The sequence below is a fragment of the Ursus americanus genome, chromosome 3 (genome assembly GCF_024610735.1).
Source record: "Ursus americanus isolate L20-20 chromosome 3, mUrsAme1.1.p, whole genome shotgun sequence".
Classification (NCBI taxonomy): Eukaryota; Metazoa; Chordata; class Mammalia; order Carnivora; family Ursidae; genus Ursus; species Ursus americanus.
Genome location: NC_142129.1, coordinates 44,962,042 through 44,980,891, shown reverse-complemented (window position 1 = coordinate 44,980,891; position 18,850 = coordinate 44,962,042). Strand labels below are relative to the sequence as shown.

The 18,850-nt window shown below is 37.5% G+C and overlaps 1 protein-coding gene across 1 annotated transcript in view; it reads left to right on the top strand.

The window, feature by feature from the left end:
- The window catches only part of ZNRF2 (zinc and ring finger 2), a 110,944-nt gene that overhangs the window by 48,923 nt on the left and 43,171 nt on the right, over positions 1 to 18,850 (top strand). Inside the window, exon 2 of the mRNA XM_045792942.2 lies at positions 1,303 to 1,398. Coding sequence (XP_045648898.2) covers positions 1,303 to 1,398 — 96 coding nt within the window. The remainder of the gene's footprint in view (positions 1 to 1,302; positions 1,399 to 18,850) is intronic.

Below are 18,850 nucleotides of genomic sequence, written 5' to 3'. Positions count from 1 at the left end.
TGAATGCCTGGATTAAGTACCCATGCCAGAACCTTTTCCTAATTTGTGTAAAGTTCTGCATGAAGTATGATTCTAGTCTGACACATTGGGTCACAGTGAGTTTCAAGTCACGATGAATGGAGCAGAGCGCCTCGAAGAACACACGTGCTAGAAGTATAGAGCTCTCAGACTCTGAGGCAGCATTAGGGACTGGTTTCCTTCACTACGTCTTACTAGCTTTTGTCTCTCACGGCACTTCCGCTCCTCTCTGTACATCTGCTCTGAGATCTCCATGCAAACCATTTTCCTCTGCTGGCCAGAGTTTCTGTTCAGCTGATATGCGCCGCTGCTCTCTCTCTTACCTACATGTGCCCTTTCTGCCTCAGCTCTTTACGGCTGACAAGTATACTCTCTTGCTGTTTCTTGTCATATTTCCAGGAAAAACAGATGGGCTCAGACCATCGTTTTGTGCCACTTCTGGTTTGTTGTTCCTAGCCAAACTGTAAATTGGCTATCTTGAATCAGGTGTCCAGTACTGCTCAGTCTGCTTAGGGATGTCAGAGAGGGAGCAGTAGGGCAGCAGGGCAACAGTAAGGAACCATAGATGGGACAGTTCCCCTGGGAAATGAGAGGGAGTAGGGTAGAGCTGAATACATAGCATATTCTGACCTTCAGTGTACCAGTTAAATAGACTACTTTAGGCAAATACTTGGTGCGGATTGACTGTTGTAGGAAACTAGCTAATATTTAAGTGGCAGAGTTGACTGGGAAATCTGTCCTATTTGATGCTATTTTGGGTTTGCATTGTGACTTCGGTAGTGTAGTGTGAGAGAAAGATCACTATACCTAGAGTCTTAGATTCTAGACTTGATTTTGCCAATTTTGACTTTTCTTCATCAGGATAATTTTTAAAAGGTCAGTGGAGTAGAATAGTTTCTAAGGTACTGTCTAAGGTACTGTAAAACCTTGTGACTCAGAATAAGCTCGGAAAGGTAATTTCCTCAAAATCAGAATCAGGGTAATGTAAAAAATTAGAAACAAGAATGATTGGACCCCATATGTTAGAAAAAGATATGGGAGTTTTGTAGTGAGCCTGTCTTCTCATTTGTATTTGTTTCATTTGAAATGGGATGGTCTTTGTAAATTGATTGAAGTTAGTTATTATAGTTACAAACTCTTCCCAGCCTAACTTGCAATTAAGTAGTGTTTTACTGTAAGTATAAGAATTGAAATTTGAAATGCTTTTTGTCTTTGATGCTTTTTTAAAAAATAGAATTAGATATTCAGAATAATTGAGTAAAATGGGTTTCTTTTACTTTTTAGGATTTAAGTGCCCTGTATGCTCGAAATTTGTACCTTCAGATGAAATGGATTTACATCTTGTGATGTGTTTAACAAAGCCAAGAATAACCTATAATGGTAAGTCCAGTGCTTTAAAATTTTAAATTAGAATTACCTTAGATTTTATGAATTTTGTTTCAGGTAGAATTTAAAAGGCAAGGAGCCCTGGAGCTAACTGATGTTTTAGTTAGGTCTGGCGCTTTGGCTTTATCATTCTTTCCTGACCACAATCTCCAAACATTTAAAATCCTAGGGAAGATTTTTCAGTGTAGCCTTGGGACATTTTGAGGTAGACTTGGGGAAAAAAAAAAAAATCACACAGTTGGTTCCTGGCTTTTTTCAAAATTTTCAGAAATAGACAAATTTCAAAAGCCTACAAGAAATTTCAGGGATTTTTGAAATGTAATATTTGGTTTGAAATAGAATAAGTAGGAAGAGCACCAGTAAACAGTGAAGCCAGTTGAAAGGTTGACTTCATTCAACAAGTCTTTTTTTTCTTTAAAGATTTTATTTATTTATCTGAGAGTGCATGATTTGGGGGAGGGGCGGAGGGCGGGCGGGGAGAGGGACAGGCAGACTCCGTGCTGAGCTGAGCGTGGAGCCCCACGCTGGGAGATCATGACCTTCATAAAATCAAGAGTTGGTCACTTAACCCATTTAACCCAGTCACCCCTCAATAAATGTCTTTTGAGAGCTTGTGGAGTGTGAGGTGTAGTGTTAGGAACTTGGGATAGAGCAGTGAATAAAACAGGTGGAGTCTGCAGCTGAGCATCAGCCAAAGGTTCATCAGTGGAGTAACGGTGAAGAATTTGAGGTGTCTCCCCAGATTGCCGAAGTGCTGGAGTTGGGGGTAGACTTTAATATCGACATAAACACGTTACCCTGACTAGCTTTTTTGCAAACTGAGTTAGGTATCTCTAACAGAGCAGTGCTTCGGCCACACTATGGTAGTAGTGACAATAGAACTCTTTTTCCCATTTATTTTCCAATGAATAAGTAAAAGGAGATTGTAGCAATTCCTTTGAATAGTAAATGTACCTGTTGATTATATCCAAACCTTTTTGCATAATATCATTGAAATTCAGGTACTTAAAAAATAAAGACACACTCTCAGGTTCAAAATTTGAGGTAAAAGTGATGGGGCTTGTTTCTCATTTGTACTCCATTAGCGTATCATTACCCTCCATAATTATTGTTTATTGCAAGTGTCTTTAAAAAAAGAAACCCTTAAATGTTAAGAGTCTAGCCTTGAATTTTGAAAGCACAAACGTTAATTCCTTGACTCTGTATTTGCGCATAACCTTAGTATTCTGTACGTTTACTTTTTGTGTGATATATGTATGCTTCCGTCTTGGTGAATGTTGATATTTGGCAGTTTTTAATTCCCTGATTTAACTGGGCTCAACTTAGAGGTTTTTTTGTTTTGTTTTGTTTTGTTTTGTTTTACTAGCTCACGTATTTGGTGTCTTGAAGATATCTTCAAGAACCAATACGTAACCCTTCTGCTTGGGGATAGTCTTGTTCGAAAGGAACCCACAGGCCCAAAATGGTGTCACTTTGATCAAGGCACCAAGTCAGTAAACCAAGACTTAATACCTAACCTAACTGCAGTTTCAGCCCCCCACCGCCAGATGTAACCTTTAACCAGTCAACATGAGAATTTCCTGGTCAGCACTAGGAAATCTGATAGATCCCTCAGTTCCCCTTAGAAAGGTGACCTTGCCTAAAACAGTGGAGTCTTTGCTAATAATTTTCTCCCCCCCACCTTTAAAAACCCTTCCTTTCTTGTAGACCTTTGGAGCACCCCTCTACTTGCTAGACAGGATGCTGCCTAATTCATGGATTGATTCGTAAAGCCAATTAGATCTTTAAATTTTACTCAGTTGAATTTTTGTTATTGAACGCTGTAAGCCAAGAATTTAGCTTTTAAATATTTAATAGTCTTCCAATTCAGAAGTTAGTAAACTTAATGCAAAAAGCAAATAAAGATGCAAATATTCTTAAGAATGGTAACCTACTTCATGGTAGGTAGATCTGAAACTTTTTAATTTGTTGAATATGTATTAACTGTCTATAAACATTCGAAACAAGCAGCCAAAACAGCTTCTTCATAAAAATTATATATGGCTCTTGAAGTTTTAAAAATGGGACAGTGGCCAGCTATGGTAAAAGAAGGAGTTGTTTCGATTGGCTGATTTAGGTTAGAGAGTGTGGCTGATGGACGGTATGCCTCCCTGTTACAGTCTGTGGGAATTCTTACACCAGTCTGTTTTGAGGGCAGAACCCTGTAGGGAAGGAAGAAATAATCATTCTACCCTTCTGAGTTCTTGGCCGAGACCTCTAATAAAAGGTTAATAAGAGAAAAACAGAAGTTTAACATTCTTAAGTCTTGTCTACATGGGAGATACCCTGGGAGAAGGGAGCAAATCGTTTAGAATGTGGGTTTAAATACCTTCTTCAGCTAAACACAAAGAAAATGAGGGTGGGGTTGGAAGAAGCTAGTTATGGGAGGTTACTGGGAAAATCATGGTAAACAAGGGGTTTGTTATGCATATTTAAGTCTGGGTGTCTTCTCCACTGATAAGATCCTCTTGTAATATTCTCTTATGATTTAGGGTCAGCCTTTTCTTCCCAGTGCTGAAAGGGAAACACTCTTACAAATGGAGATTTCCTTTGTAAATGTAAATTGCCCTTACAAAAGGATAACGTTTACTCTGTTTTCAGAGCTTCTCCTGTGTCTCTTGTTTTTCAATCTCTTAAAATAATCCTTGTACCAAAGAGGCTTACTTTGTCGTAGCGTATATGTTACCCTTCAGTCTCCCCAATCTCATCTGTCACAGGTGGTGAGTCTGAAAATTGGCCTCTTTAATGCGTAAGGTAGGCATCTAGGATTACTATAAAGTTTAGAGCAAGTCGAGTCACAGAATCTCTGAAACGGAATCGTTTCAGTCACCTGGACTTCTGTAACTTCATTTTTGAATTCCTAAAAATTGATTCAGTAGAGAGATAATGCATCAGAGAGATGGGGCCTCTAAATTGTGTTGATATTCAAATGAGAATTTTATTCAGCATGGTGCTTATTAAACCTTTTACAGTCTTTCCTAAACTAGCTAGAACTGAAATTTTGAAATTTGTTAAATGTATATTAATTTAACTCTATAAATATTCACAGTGAGGAGATTAGTTGGGCTTGTTTTTCAGGCTGGATATATTTATAGCTAAACTCGAGGATGAATTTCCGAAATTTAAATATAAACTGGTGATTCGGAGTTTCAGATTTATTTATTTATTTATTTTTTTAGATTATTTATTTATTTATTTGACAGAGACAGCCAGCGAGAGAGGGAACACAAGCAGGGGGAGTGGGAGAGGAAGAAGCAGGCTCATAGCGGAGGAGCCTGACGTGGGGCTCGATCCCACAACGCCAGGATCACGCCCTGAGCCGAAGGCAGACGCTTAACCGCTGTGCCACCCAGGTGCCCCTGGAGTTTCAGATTTATACTCACAGAGATGTTACTCCAAACAGTTTGGTTTCCAGACTAGGTCATAATGTTTTTTGTTTGTTTTTTTTCTTTAACCTGTAATACTATATGCAAATACTCAAGTCTTGGTAACTGGAGAGGAAAATTGGCTAGGTGGAAGCTCTCAGGGTTGAGGCAGTTGGCTCGGCAGAGGTTGAGGCAGGAGGCCCAAGGCAGTCTGGCAGGGAATCATTTGGAATGATACGAGTGGTTATCTACTGCCGGTGGTGTTTTGGCAGGATGGAAAAAAATTCATAGTGCCATGGTGCATGTTTATATAGATTGCCCTGAAGTCAGGGACGACCTGTTGCATGGTCTCACTGAGTGTGCCATGCCGGTTAAGAAAGAACTCTGGAGACATTTTACAGTGCAACTTGGCAAGTTTAAGTAGCACAGAGACAGGACCTGTAGGCCCAAAGAGCTGCACTTTTGCTGTGTGAAGCTGGTGGGTATATGCTTACTGTTCAAGGGGGAGGGGATGTGTGGGGAGTATTAGATCATAAATGTTTCCTTCAAATTTCTCCTTGTAAAACTACTTTCACAAGATTTCTCTGGTGCTTATCATTCAGCTTGATATTAACTATGGGTGACAGACATATACAGGCAGTCATGTGACCCTTTAAGAATGTAGCAACCAGGCCGTATTTGATCCTTATCGGAACTATGCAGGGTATAGATCAGCCTCTGGGCTAAAGGTGAACATTTTTCTGCTTCTGTGGGTCATCGCTGCCTATTTCATGTACTTACCCCTCTTCTGTGTGCTTCACTGTTGAGTTTATGGACCTAATAATTCATTGTGTAGTCTGTGAACTTAATATAAATTTTATGGGCGTAGAGTCTTTCTTCATTTCTTTGTTCCTCATTTTCAGAAAGAAAACCAAAAGATGAAATAAATATTATTAGCAAATTCTTAGTCTTGATTTTATTGGTCTTTAAAGCGCACTAGATGATAGCATGTTTTGTGTCCTGTAAAGCTCAGTTTTTCTTTTAGCTTGCAGGAGTGTAATTGAGGTTTAGTAAGGTTCGTATTTAAGAAATCTTTGCTTTATTGGTAATTGGTACTGTGTGTGTGCTTGTGTATCTGACTTGTAACTTAAGAGTTACTTTTCTGAGAGTTCATTATATAAACTTACCAGTGAATCAAAGCAGAGCTTTTCAGAATCATCAGGAATAAACCTGACTCTGAGGACAGAGTAAGATGTGACTCTTAACTCTGTCAAAGTAAACAAATTTGGAGAAAGATTGAGTCACGTGGAAGGGTACTCATTTTGTAATGAAAGTGAGGAAAAAGCCTCCCGCCTTCTGTGCGTTCTGCCGGAGAATGTAACGTACAGACTCACTCAGACGTCAAAGGTAGGTTGCACTGGGCAGTCGTGCTCGGATTCCCGTGTGCACAAGCAGCCTTCTAGTGGCCTGGCTTTCTGTGTAAGATGTACTTTTTCCTTCTGTAGATACGGTCACTTCCCGGATGGTTGTGGTTCTCATTTTCCATTATAAACTTGCTCTTTACCTTACGTACTGCTTTTTTTCTTGGTTTTAAGACCCCCTCCACATGTTTAATCTTTCTGAATTGAGGATGCTTTCTGAAAATGGCATATCTCTTATAATTGAGGTAAAAAAAAAAATTGCCAACCATGAAGCAGGATTTCAAATAAAGAGGTAGTTATTGTCTGAGTTTGTGTAAACTTTGCCTTTTGTGGAGTTTCTGTTATGTGATTTGACATCTCTGTTCATTTATTTGCCTTGATAGTTACTTGGTTGAGTTTTAAATGTGGATTCCTAATAGTTTTAAATGACTTCATAAAGATTACATTATAGGACAGCATTGAAGTAACTTTTTGTCCCCATAAATTGTCATGCAATGCAGTGAAATTGAAGGCCGTAGAAAGTGTCAGATCCCTGATACTGTATTATAGAAATTTCAAAATAGATGATATCCTAGAAGAGGCTGGCAAAGCAAAAACACAACTGTTCTAAAACCCACATGGGATTCCTATAGAAAAATACAGTCACCATCTATTAAAGGTGAACCTGGGATGAAAAATTAAAGATATACAAGGAGTGAGAGCAGATGTGATTAGAATTACCACCCGCAAGAACTTTAGAACTATAGATTTTTTTTTTTAAAGATTTTATTTATTTATTCAACAGGATAGAGACAGCCAGCGAGAGAGGGAACACAAGCAGGGGGAGTGGGAGAGGAAGAAGCAGGCTCATAGTGGAGGAGCCTGATGTGGGGCTCGATCCCATAACGCCGGGATCACGCCCTGAGCCGAAGGCAGACGCTTAACCGCTGTGCCACCCAGGCGCCCCTAGAACTGTAGATTTGTTTTTCAAATCATTAACAGCGATAAAAGGATGAATAGGAAATAGGTTAAAAAAAAAAAAGACACATGGTGCATAAGACAGAAATTGAGGCAGTAAGTAGCACATTAGAGCTGTAAGGAGAATTAGTGAGGTGTAAGATGGGTCTGAGGAAATTAAGCAGAGTGTAACAGCGCTGGAGAATATGAAGGAGGTACATGGATGGAGCCTGGGACGAGAGCATCTGCCATATGTAAAATAATCTCAGAAACAGGGATGGAGTTGACTTCCGGTTTCTAGCTCCGCATGTAAGAAATTTGGAACTAGCTGCTCTGTTCTAACAACAAGTAAAAAGCTGACCAGACTGAAAAACCAATGACTTTTCTTGAATTCACAAGAGATGGGAGGACACAGGGCAAACTGCCCCCCCCCCCCCCCCCCCCCGGTGACAGCAGAGACAAGAGTCTCAGGTTTGGCACAGACTCAAGAGTGGGAACCACTGCAGGAAACCAGTGCCAGGGTAGGTAAACCTGAACTGTTGATAAATTGCTGGGGACTCAGTGCAGACAAGTCCGAGGGTTTAAAACTCCAGGGAGACCTAGTCACAGTAGGACCCCCACAGTTTTGTGAGATTGTCCTCCAGGAGCTTCGCCAGCTTCCCATTGGTAATACGGGAGAAGAATGCCCTCCTGGTAAGGGGAGGGGAAAAGGGACCATTTTGAGATATAGCAGAGGGACTCTCTTCCTAACAGGGCCTGCCTCAGAGAAACTAGTTCACCAGAGCCTGACTGACCTGGGAGAAGGGAAATACTCAACTCCAGCTCACGCTAGCCATCCTGTTCCACCTAGTGAGGGAGAAAAAAAACCCTGAGAAATATTTATGAAGTTTACAGTCCAAAGACATAGGCTCACTAAAAGACTGTGGGACAAAAAGTACAACATATGTATGATGGGAGATGGAATTGGCAAGAGGCAGTGTTTAAAGGAAAATGGCAGAGAACCTTCTAGAATTGTTGGAAGACAGGAATTCTCCGTTTTACAAGAGCATTATGATGCCAAGCGGTGTAAATAAAAATAAAATCATACCTAGAGATACCATAAACCAAGTACTGAATAAAAAGAGAAAACTGTTAAAGTAACCTGAAAAATATTTTACCTTGTTCTGCTTGTGTTAGCATTTCTAAAATGCTTTTTGTTTTGTATAGTAATTTAAAATTTAGTATGTCTTTACTTTATAAGACATAAGGCAATGGATCAGGCATGGTCATACAAGAAACTTAAACATTGTTACAGGCTTATCCATTGTATGCCATTATGAAAATTGTATGCCTGTAAGACACTAAATTCAGTTCTACTGCCCTACTTCTAATACAAAGCTGCTCAAAGCAGCACCAATTTGCATTTAAAATGTTATAAAGAACAGCAATACTTTGAACAAAGTACTAACTTTGAATTTAGCTTGCTGAGTTCAGATCCTTATTTTACCACTTTATAGCTATGTCATCTTGGTTTTGGTTTGCTCTCCCAGAAACTTAGGACTACAAGTAGTGCCTCTAACAGATTAATTGTAAGAATCAAGTGAGAAGTCCTGCATAGTTCTTTGTAGATAGTGAGTGCTAAGTAAACAAGACCTGTTCATACTAAGAGATATTACCTTTGACTTGGAGAGAGAAACCTATGGTAGGTGCCATATTTAACATGCTAACAAATCTGCAGTTCCTTTGATATTTTATTTTAAAAGCCCGTAGTTATTTAATTCCAAATTAGGTGTCTGAAGGTCTTGCGCAGCAGTAATATAGTTATAAGATATGGAGAAGCAGTGGGGAGTGGGTGGGAGGGTAATTTGACTGTCTGCTCTCCTATGTGACAATTTACAGCTACAGTTTAATTAAAAAAATACTTCCTGCTTTTTATGAGCAACTTGGTGGCCTACATGGCTAAAATCTGAAGTCTGTTTTTGACTGATTGCTTAATCTTGTGGAAGCCTAGATCCTTTCATCCTCCCTATAGAAAGAGAAGTACCCGAGACAGTACAGTGACGGTGTGTGGATGATGGTATCTCTGGAGATACATTCTTTATAGCATCCTATTCAAAGGAGATACATAGAACAGAAATTGAACTAAAGTACGTAGTTCAGTGAGAAGGAAGTTCTGATAGATTTCTAAAGCATGAAATAAGTTTCAGATTCCATTTCTGATTTCACTAATAAAATTTCAGGATGAGAACATTTCTTTATTTACCAATTCTTGATTTGTCTCATTTCATAGATCTTTCATATCAGTTATCAATCTTGGGTCTTTTGTGTTCTTATCCTTGTATCACTTTCATAATGTTGATTTTTAAAAATATCATTCTGACATTCAAGTAAGCTTTCCTGATTTTAAGAAATCTGGAGAAACGCAACAGAGACCCTAAAAAGACCAAGTGAACCGATAATACTTGTCCTCCAAGGGGAAAAGGTTTTGTTCCCTGGCCACTGTTCTTGTTTTGGTTAAGATGTGTGGTATTGACAAAGTCTTATTTTCAAGGAATTCTAATGAATAGGAATAAAGTGCCTTTCCAAAGTTCCCTCATTTTTTATGTTTTCCCTCTATAAAAGCAAAGCTAGGGCTCAGCCCACGTCTGTCAACAGTTTTGCCCTTTCACAAAATATTTTATATGTATAGAAAAGTGCATAGTAAAAGATGATCTATTTAGATATTTAATGTAGACCTTGAAAGGATTAATAAGGTTGGGAGAGACGCATCAGGCTCCTCCGCTGGGAGCCTGCTTCTTCCTCTCCCACTCCCCCTGCTTGTGTTCCCTCTCTCGCTGGCTGTCTCTATCTCTGTCAAATAAATAAAATCTTAAAAAAAAAATAAGATGGGGAGAGAAACTGAGGGCCTGTTGAGGAATAACAAGTAGGCAGGTATAGTTTGGGGCAAGGGAAAACAATGAGAGAATGGAAGGTGAAAAGATAGATTAGGGCTATATAAGGAAGCTTTTAAAATAAATTATTTCAAACTTGGATCTTTCATATGCAAAAATGTTTGTAAAGAAGGTAATTTCTTTAAAGACCAGTTTAGAGAATGGCGTGGCACTTGATGTGGAAGTGGTTAGATGAAGCACTGGGAGGAGAAAGAGAGCCCTGTCGGAGGCATGACAAAGAGAGGATGAGTTGGGTTTAGTGAGTGCTAGAAAGGGGAGGGAGGAGTGTTGGTTCCAAAGCTCCCCACAGTTTCCCAGCTATAGAATGAAACTGCTCTGCTATGCAAAGGGCAGGGAGAGACCAGAGACCAAGGAAGAGACAAACCAGTCCAAATTGGTAGGTGACGGTTTTTTATTTTTTAAAAATATTTAAGTAATCTCTCTACCCAAAGTGGGGCTCGAACTCACAACCCTGCGATCAGGAGTTGTGCACTCCTCCCACTGAGCCAGCCAGGCACCTTGGTGGTTTTTGTAGGCAAGGGAGCTTACATACGAGGCTTGTCTTGGGCAGCAGCAATACGAGTTAGATCTCTGTCTGCCAAATCTTAAAAGATTATATAGGGGCCATGACTAGGTTTAGTCGCATATATTGTCCAGATGTTCTCAATACCACACAACTCTCTCAAGGCTGTATTCCTGAGGCAGCTTCTGGGACAGAGAGGAGGGGGCGAGGAGCCTCCAGATTGCTTGGGTCCCGCTTGTGAGTCAGCCTGCAGTTACAATAAGCTTCTCCAACAAGGAGTCCCAGGTGACTTGAGGATTAGCAGTAGAGTGACTCAATAGTACCTGGTTCCTCAGCAAAATGCCAGGGATGTTGAATCTTTGCAAAATGTGAAAATTATGAAATATGATTTTTTCCCCCCACAAGGGAGGAGTAAGGATTTTGCAGAGAGTCACTGAATATTTTGTTGAGTTCAAGAAAGATTTTAGGGAGGACTATTAAAGAAATGCTTGTGAATATTTTTTCAGGGACGATTTATTACTTGAATAACTTTTTTTTTTTTTTTAATGGTTTTTCTCCCTCTCTTTAAGTCACAGTAGCCCTGATAATTCAAAATACTTCCCTGGATTTGCCTCAGAGATGGCCTTGAGTAGTATCTCCCCAGCCACTGAGTGGTTTGGTTTCAGGGAAGGCAATATTAGCACTGTGGCTCTGCATTTTGGGGGGATTATATTTAACTCTTTAACATTTTAAGTGTATAAAGGTAATATAACAATAAAAGCCATAAAGGATATATTCTAGATAGTCCTCTTCCTTTGCCAGCTAAATATAAGATTTATGATTTGTTTGATTTCTTCCATTTTCTGCTAGACTGATTTGGGCTTGGGATCTCCAGGCTTCTTGACCTCTCAGCACCTCCTAGATTATTGTTGTCTGGGTGTCCTTTATCTTAATTCCTTTAAACTGTACTTTTCAGCATTTCCCTCAGTCTTAGGCCTTTCCTTATAATGCTTTTTGGTGTGAGCAACCTTTTTATAACTAAAAAATCTTTGACACCCAGCACCTAGATCTTGGTTTCTCAATATTTAGAAGTAAATCTCCAGTAAAAAGAACCAGGCTCCATTGGCAAAACCGCTGATTCTAGGGCTGGAGCAGAGAAAATAAAGAGGAGCCTGGAGGTTTTGTATTGTCTGAAAGCAAGGAAGTATTCAAAATCCAAAAAGGTAAGGTTGTGTCAGAGGGATACAGGAGCCAATCTCAAAGAGCTCCCAATGAACACTTTGAGCAACAAAATTGGTAGAGCATAATACTGAGTTAGAACCAAAAGTATAGAATAAATATATCTGAGTGCATCAGTCAGTCAGTAAATGAATACAGACTAGTAAAAGTTTAACCTGGAGACTTAAATCCTAAGAGGCAAACCATACATTTCTTTAATTAAAAAAAAATAAAATTTTTTTCAATTTCCACTTTCACACTAGTGGTGATATAAAAGAATTTTCTTCCAGAATCTTATGTGCCATATATGCTCTCTGATTGAAGTACTCCCAGGATACAGTAAAACATACTGTGTGTAGCACATGTGTAGTTCGAAATACATGATCTTAGTGGGGTTTTTTTGTTTGTTGGTTTTTTTTTTTTTTAAGATATTAGTCTATTATAAACAGCACAGTGTGCATGCGAATGATTTAGGGAAATGAGAGCCGTTGTTGTAAGCCCAGCAACAAAAGACTTTATCATTCTTAGAGGGAAAATGTGAGTTAATTTTTATATTGTGTTAGGTTTTATATTGTGGAATTCTCACAGTGAGGGCTTCTATCATGAAGTCTTATTTTCTAACTTTAGACATTTTATGTATATTATATACAGAGTACAGATGAGTTGCGTATATAGTTTATTAACAAAAGACTCAACTGGACTATGTGTGTTACCCTTTATTAAATCAGTAAGAAAGACGTATGCTGTCTTTTTTAAAATTTTTTAAAAAGGTAAAATTGGTATATAACATAAGTTTCAGGTGTACATAATGTCCTTGCTCAATGCTGTTCCTTTAATATTTTCAGTTCACCTGTTAAGGAGACATGGTTTGTCTCTACATTTGTTTTAATTCACTGAGAACCTGTATATTTACTGTTTAACTTAAGATTATATCTAGTATTTTATAGTTTTGTTACTGTTATGAATGGCATTTGTTTTTAACCATTTGAATTTCAAACTGGTTTTGCTGATATAAAGAGAAGTTATTGGTTATAGGTGAATCCTTGGATTTTCTAGACCTCTAACTGTCATCTGCAAATGAAGATGATGTTTTCAAATGTTTATATACATGTTTTGTTTCTTTGTCTTACTGCATTAGTTGGAAGCTTAAAAATGATGTAGATAATAATGGAGCCAATGGGCGTGCTTGTTTTGTTCAGTGTCTCTAGTGTTTCACTGCCTAATAGATGCTGGCTTTGAGTTATGGTAAATATCTTTATTATATTTATTATCTTTCTTATATGTCATTTTTCTTTTTTACCTAAAGCAAAAAACAGTATAATTTTATTAAATGCTTTTTCCCCTTTTTATTTGTTGATAAATTATGTTGATTTTCTAATGTTTTAATGGAGTTCTGTTGATTTCTAATGTGGCTGGATTGAACTCTGACCATGTGTTAACTGCTGTTTTGAAACATTGATACCAAACTTATGTGAGACAAAGCTTATGCTGGCAAAATGAATTGGAAAGCTTACCATCTTTGCTCTGGGATAATTTAACCCAGGAAGTACTGTTCTTTTCCGATCAGATAGAGTTCAACTATAAAACCATCTACCTTTTTAAAGGTAGATCTTTGGCAGTCTTTCTGACTTCTGTGATCATTAGTATATTCAGATTTTTCTACTTCCTGCACTTTTGAGAATATGCATTCTGCTAGAAAATAAATCCTTATCCTCTAGATTTCCTAATTAATTGTCGTAGCATTGCATGTAACATTTTCTTACAGGTGTTTTAATCTTTTTAATGTTTTTGGCTATGTTGCCTTTTCCATTCAAATGTACATTTTTGGTTTTGTACTTTTCGTGCCTTAATGCTAGCTAAAAGGGGCATATATTTCATTGATATTTTCAAAGAAGCTACTTTAGAGTTGTAAATAAAGCTACTAACTTCTTACTAAGTACAGACTAAAGCTACTTTATTTTTTGCAGTCTTTTTTTTTTTTTTTAAAGATTTTTATTTATTTATTTGAGAGAGAGAGAGCAGAGGGAGAGGGAGAAGCCGCCGACTCCCCACTGAGCGGAGTGCCTGATGCAGGGCTTGATCCCAGGACCCTGAGATCATGACCTGAGCTGAAGGCAGACGCTTCACTGACTGAGCCACTCAGGCACCCCTTTTTCAGTCTTTCCATTTTAATAGTAAAAGTAGTTTAGAAGTAGAAATATTTTTCTTATAAGAGCTTTAATTATATCTGGGGTTTTAATGTAAAACGTTCTTGTTATTTACTAGATAATGTCTCATTTCGATGTTTAATCTGCTTGATTCAGGGGTTAGCTAGGAAAAAAAGTCTTCTGCATTTCAAAGATACATTTTTGGGGGGAGGGATAGGTGTAATGAGAAGTCATTTTGATGTAGATATTAGATTTACTTGTTTTTTTAAAATACATATATATATATATATTTCTAATAAATTGAGTTTGATTACGTTATTGAAATAGTCTGTATCCTTGCTTATGTGCAGTCTACATAGTCCGACAGATTTAGGAAGGGGTTTGTTACAGTATCCCCTCTATGGCTATAATTTTACCAATTTTTTCTTTCTAAAGTCTCTTAAATTTCTTTTGGTGATATTTGCCTTGCAGCACGTTTTTTCCTGGCTTTATATATTTCATAGCTATGTTATTTGCCCAAATATTTATGATTTATTTTCCTTTTGGATTGGATGTTTTTATATTATATGCTTCTCTCCTCTGCTTTACCTAATAGTCTGTTTTATCTAATATTATTTTGACTAATGCTTATCAAAAACTGAAGGGCCTGAAGATTTTACCCTTCCTGCAAGCTGACAAGTTAGCCTGCCACTGTTTCATGGATTCTGGTAGAAACAAGACTCAAAGAACTTTTATTGTTATTACTCCTAGCAATAGCCAGAATATCAGCAATTTCTTGCGCCCCTTCCTCCGGCCTCAGTTCCCACAGAGTGATGTGAGGAGAGCCAGGCAGTATCTACACTGCACGCTCAATGAGTTGCGTTGCAGAGGAGGAACCCTGAGCTTAGTTGGGGAACCTGAATCTTTTATGGTGGGAAGTAAGGTCTGCCCTTGGCTCTGGAGAGGACACTGTCTCTGTCTTTGAGGCTGTTTGCTCTACAAAAATCATTGAAAAGAGAGTCTAAGACATGCTGAAACATGAGAGACCCATGGAGACTTGTCTCCCAGCAATTTCTTTTTGTTTGCATTCACCTGCTGTCTTTTTGCTCCTCCCGTTCTTGTAATTGATTTTAATTTTGTGTTTGAGTAGGTAACATGTTTGCAGTGGTTCCAAAGCAGAGACACAAAGGATATCCAGTGAAGTCTCCCTCTCATCTCAGTCCCTCGGTCACCCTTTCCAGAAGCAGGCAATATTACCAGTTCTTGTGATCCTTCCAGAGATATTTAATGCATATGTAAACACATACACATCATCTGCCCCCACACTTTTTACACGGTGATATCATGCTATAGATGGTTCTGAACCTTAAGTTTTTTTCATAATATATCCTGGAAATTATTCCAAATTAGTTTCATTGTTCTTTACAATTACCTTATATTTTATAGGTGAGTGAGCCACAGTTGATTAACCGGTCCCTTGTTGATGGATGTTAAATTGTTCCTGGTATTTTGTATGTGTATGAATATGGGATACAGTCCTGGAAGCCTTGCTTGGTCCGTGATGTATGTGAATTTGTTATTTCTGCTAATACTTGGGAGTTTTACCTTTAATGTAGTGCTGGAGTGTATTTGCTAGTATTTTATTTAGGATTTTTGCAGAACTGAGGTTGGACTGGTTTGAGGGTAATCTTTTTTGAGTCTTCGAATTAATGTTATGCTTGCTTCAGAAGAAATCATTTAGATTTCCTTTTTCTCTGCTCTGCAGCTGTATAAATAGCATTCAAATCATCTGAACTTCAAAGGTTCGGTGCACCTCCCTGTGGAAGTGTCTGGGCCTCATGCTTTTTGAGGATCGCTCTAAGACAGCTGTCTCTGATTTCTATAGAAATTGATCTGTTTGGATTTCTGCCTTCCATCTGTTTTGCTTCTTAAAAGTAAAGTAGAAAGTTATATATTTCAGTGATGCATATTGTTAGCAAATTAGTCTCTTACGGATTTTTATTTTCTGCCTAAATGGGATTGTTTTGCCATTTTTTTCTTATGTATCAGTGTTTGCTCTCTTTCACCCTTTTTATTATTGGCCTTAGATACCTTTGGGTCTTTCATTTTTCCTGTTTTAAAATTCATTTCTTAGGCTTTTTTTTTTCCCCTTCTGATTCCTTAGACGTGCCTTTCCTTGTCTGTTGTGTTGGGAGTATTTGTTTTCTTTCGTCCTTTCTTCCTTTCCTTCCTTCCTTTTTCAGCATAAATATGGTATGAGCTTTTATATATTAGCTCTGTTCCATAGATTCTAATATATAGTATTTTTATCACTATTTCTTTTTGTTGTTTAGATATTTTATATTTTGGGGATCTCTTTAACTGAAAAGTTACGTGAGAGTCTTTAAATTCCTAGGTGTTAGGTGCCTTTTCCCTCCAGTTTTGCTCTTTGTTTTCTGGTTTTACTATATTATGATCAGAAGAGCTATCTGTACTATTTTTGTATTTGAATTGACTAAGTTTTTCTTTGTGCTTTAATATGTGGTCATTTTTGGCAAATGTCCCATGTTCATGTTCTTCTGTATCCATCTTGTTTTTCACTTGATTTGTCGTGGACTGAGGGGAATTAAACTTTCCTACTGCTGGCGTTTCTATTTTTATTTGTATTGCCTATACTTTTTTGCTTTATAAAATGTTGATGCTATGATTTTGTTATTCATAAGTATTATAACTTTAGGTGCAGATTGCATCTTTTAGTATCTGAAGGGTTCTGTGTCTCCTTTAATGCTTTTTACACTATGAACTTGTCTGATATTAAGAGTGTGTAATTCTTTCTCTCTGTTTGGTTTTGCCTGGTGTTTTCCTTTTATTTTCATCTTTCATCGTTTTGTTTCAGATATGCTCCTTGTGTACAATGCAGGGTTAATTTTATTTGGGATCCAATGTAATCTTTTTTTTTTTTTTTTTTGACTGTTGGATTAGCCCTTTTACATTTAGTAATCAGCTAGTTTTAATTCTGTCGTTTTATATTATACTTCCTGTTTTTATAGCTTTTTAAAAACATTTCACCAAGTAGCCAGTTTTTCTTTGCTCCCTATTTCTTCTTTTAGTTAGGGAGAACTGTATTTCTTTTTTTAGAGATTAATTTCGTAAGTGTAACTATAACTGTATAATAACCTTGATGCTCATATTTTTACACACTATTAATTTCTGTGAGCAATGATGAAATATGAAATGATGAATGAAATGGTAAGATTTCTTCCTTCCCTTTTTTTTTTTTTAAGATTTTATTTATTTATTAGAATGAGTAGGGGGAGGGGCACAAGGAGAGAGAGAAACAGACTCCCCACTGAGCGGGGAGCCCCATGTGGGGCACTGTCCCAGGAGCTGAGCTGTAGTCAAACAACTGAGCCACCCAGGCGCCCCAATTCCTTTCCTTCTTCTATATCTTGATTTTGGCTATTACATTATCTTTTGTTTATTTTTAACAGTATTAAATATATTTATACCTGTGTTATTTGCTTCGTCAGCTTTAAATGATACTTTTTGACACCCAGTTATTAAAGATAATAATTAGCTCTTTTGCTTCTATTTAGGTATTCAATTTATATATTATATAATTGTAATTCCCACATTTATTTTGATCTTACAGTTAAGATTCAGTTCTCTCTGCTGGTCCTTTTGCTTTGGTTTTTCTAGGCATCTCATGATTAGCTGAAGTTCATCCTCGTGTAAATCCTTTGAGAAGGGCTCCTGAGAAGTAGTTTTGTGGACTTCTTGTTTAGGTGTGAAATCTGTGGGTTACACTTTCTTTCCTGGAGGGTATTTTTTACATTCTTCCAGTCTTGTAGTGTTAAAATGCTACTATGAAGAAGTCTGACACCAGTAGGATATTTTTAAAATAGATTTGGGTTTTCATGGCTAGTTTTTTCCTAGGACTCGGTGTCCCCTTCAAATAATGCAGCTCTAGTGATATTTTCATTTCTATAATATTTTCTTGAATTTTATTTTGTTCAAGTAGTCTCTGTACCCAACATGGGGCTTAAACTCGTGACCCCGAGATCAAGAGTCGAATGCTCTTCCAACTGAGCCAACCAGGTGCCCCTTGAATTTTATCTTTGGCTCTGTATATGCCATTGGATCTCTTTTGTTTTCAGTAGATACCATTTTTTTTCTTTGTTGTTAACACCTTCTTCGTGTCCAGTTTATTTTTCTTGTTTCTGACTCCTTTTGTCCCTGTGATTCCAGGACTGTCTGCTCTTTTCTTACGCTTCCAGATCCACCTTCATCTTGTAAATTGTTTCTCCTTCTCTTTTTCATCTTCACTCCTGAGCTGTTGTATCTGCATGTGCTCTAGGATAGTTGCTTCCCTGTGTTTCCCTAACTTGTTTGTTGGTTTATTTGTTTGAATTCATGGCAAATAAGTTGATTTGTTGAGACTGAATAGTAGATATATAATGTTCTGTTACACTATTCAGTGCACATGTTTTATATTAAAGTTGACAAATTTGGTGGTGTTCTGTCACTTATTTTGTAGTATTTATTTTACTTTGTTCTTGTCCAGCTTCTTTGAAAGTTGTTTTCCCTTCCCTGTAAGTTAATCCACAACGTTTACTATGCATCTTGCTATTCCTGTATTGGTTACCTACTTTAATATTTTTCTGTCATATTCTATCAAAATTAAGGATTTTCTTTGTGCTGTTTCTCCCACCTCCTCCTGTACTATCTGCAACTCCTGGATGTTACAAAACAGAGTTTACATTCTACATCATTAAGTTTGCAGTGGTGAAATACTGTTTTCATTTAAAAAAAACCTATGGTTATGTAACAGTTTCAGTGACAGTATTATCTACATTTCACTTACACATGTTTAATTGCTTACTGCGGTTTTTTGTACTCTTAATTTTTCTGTTTATTGAGATTTTTGTTCTTCTAATTTTTTTTTTTTTTGTTAGAAGCATTTCCATGAATA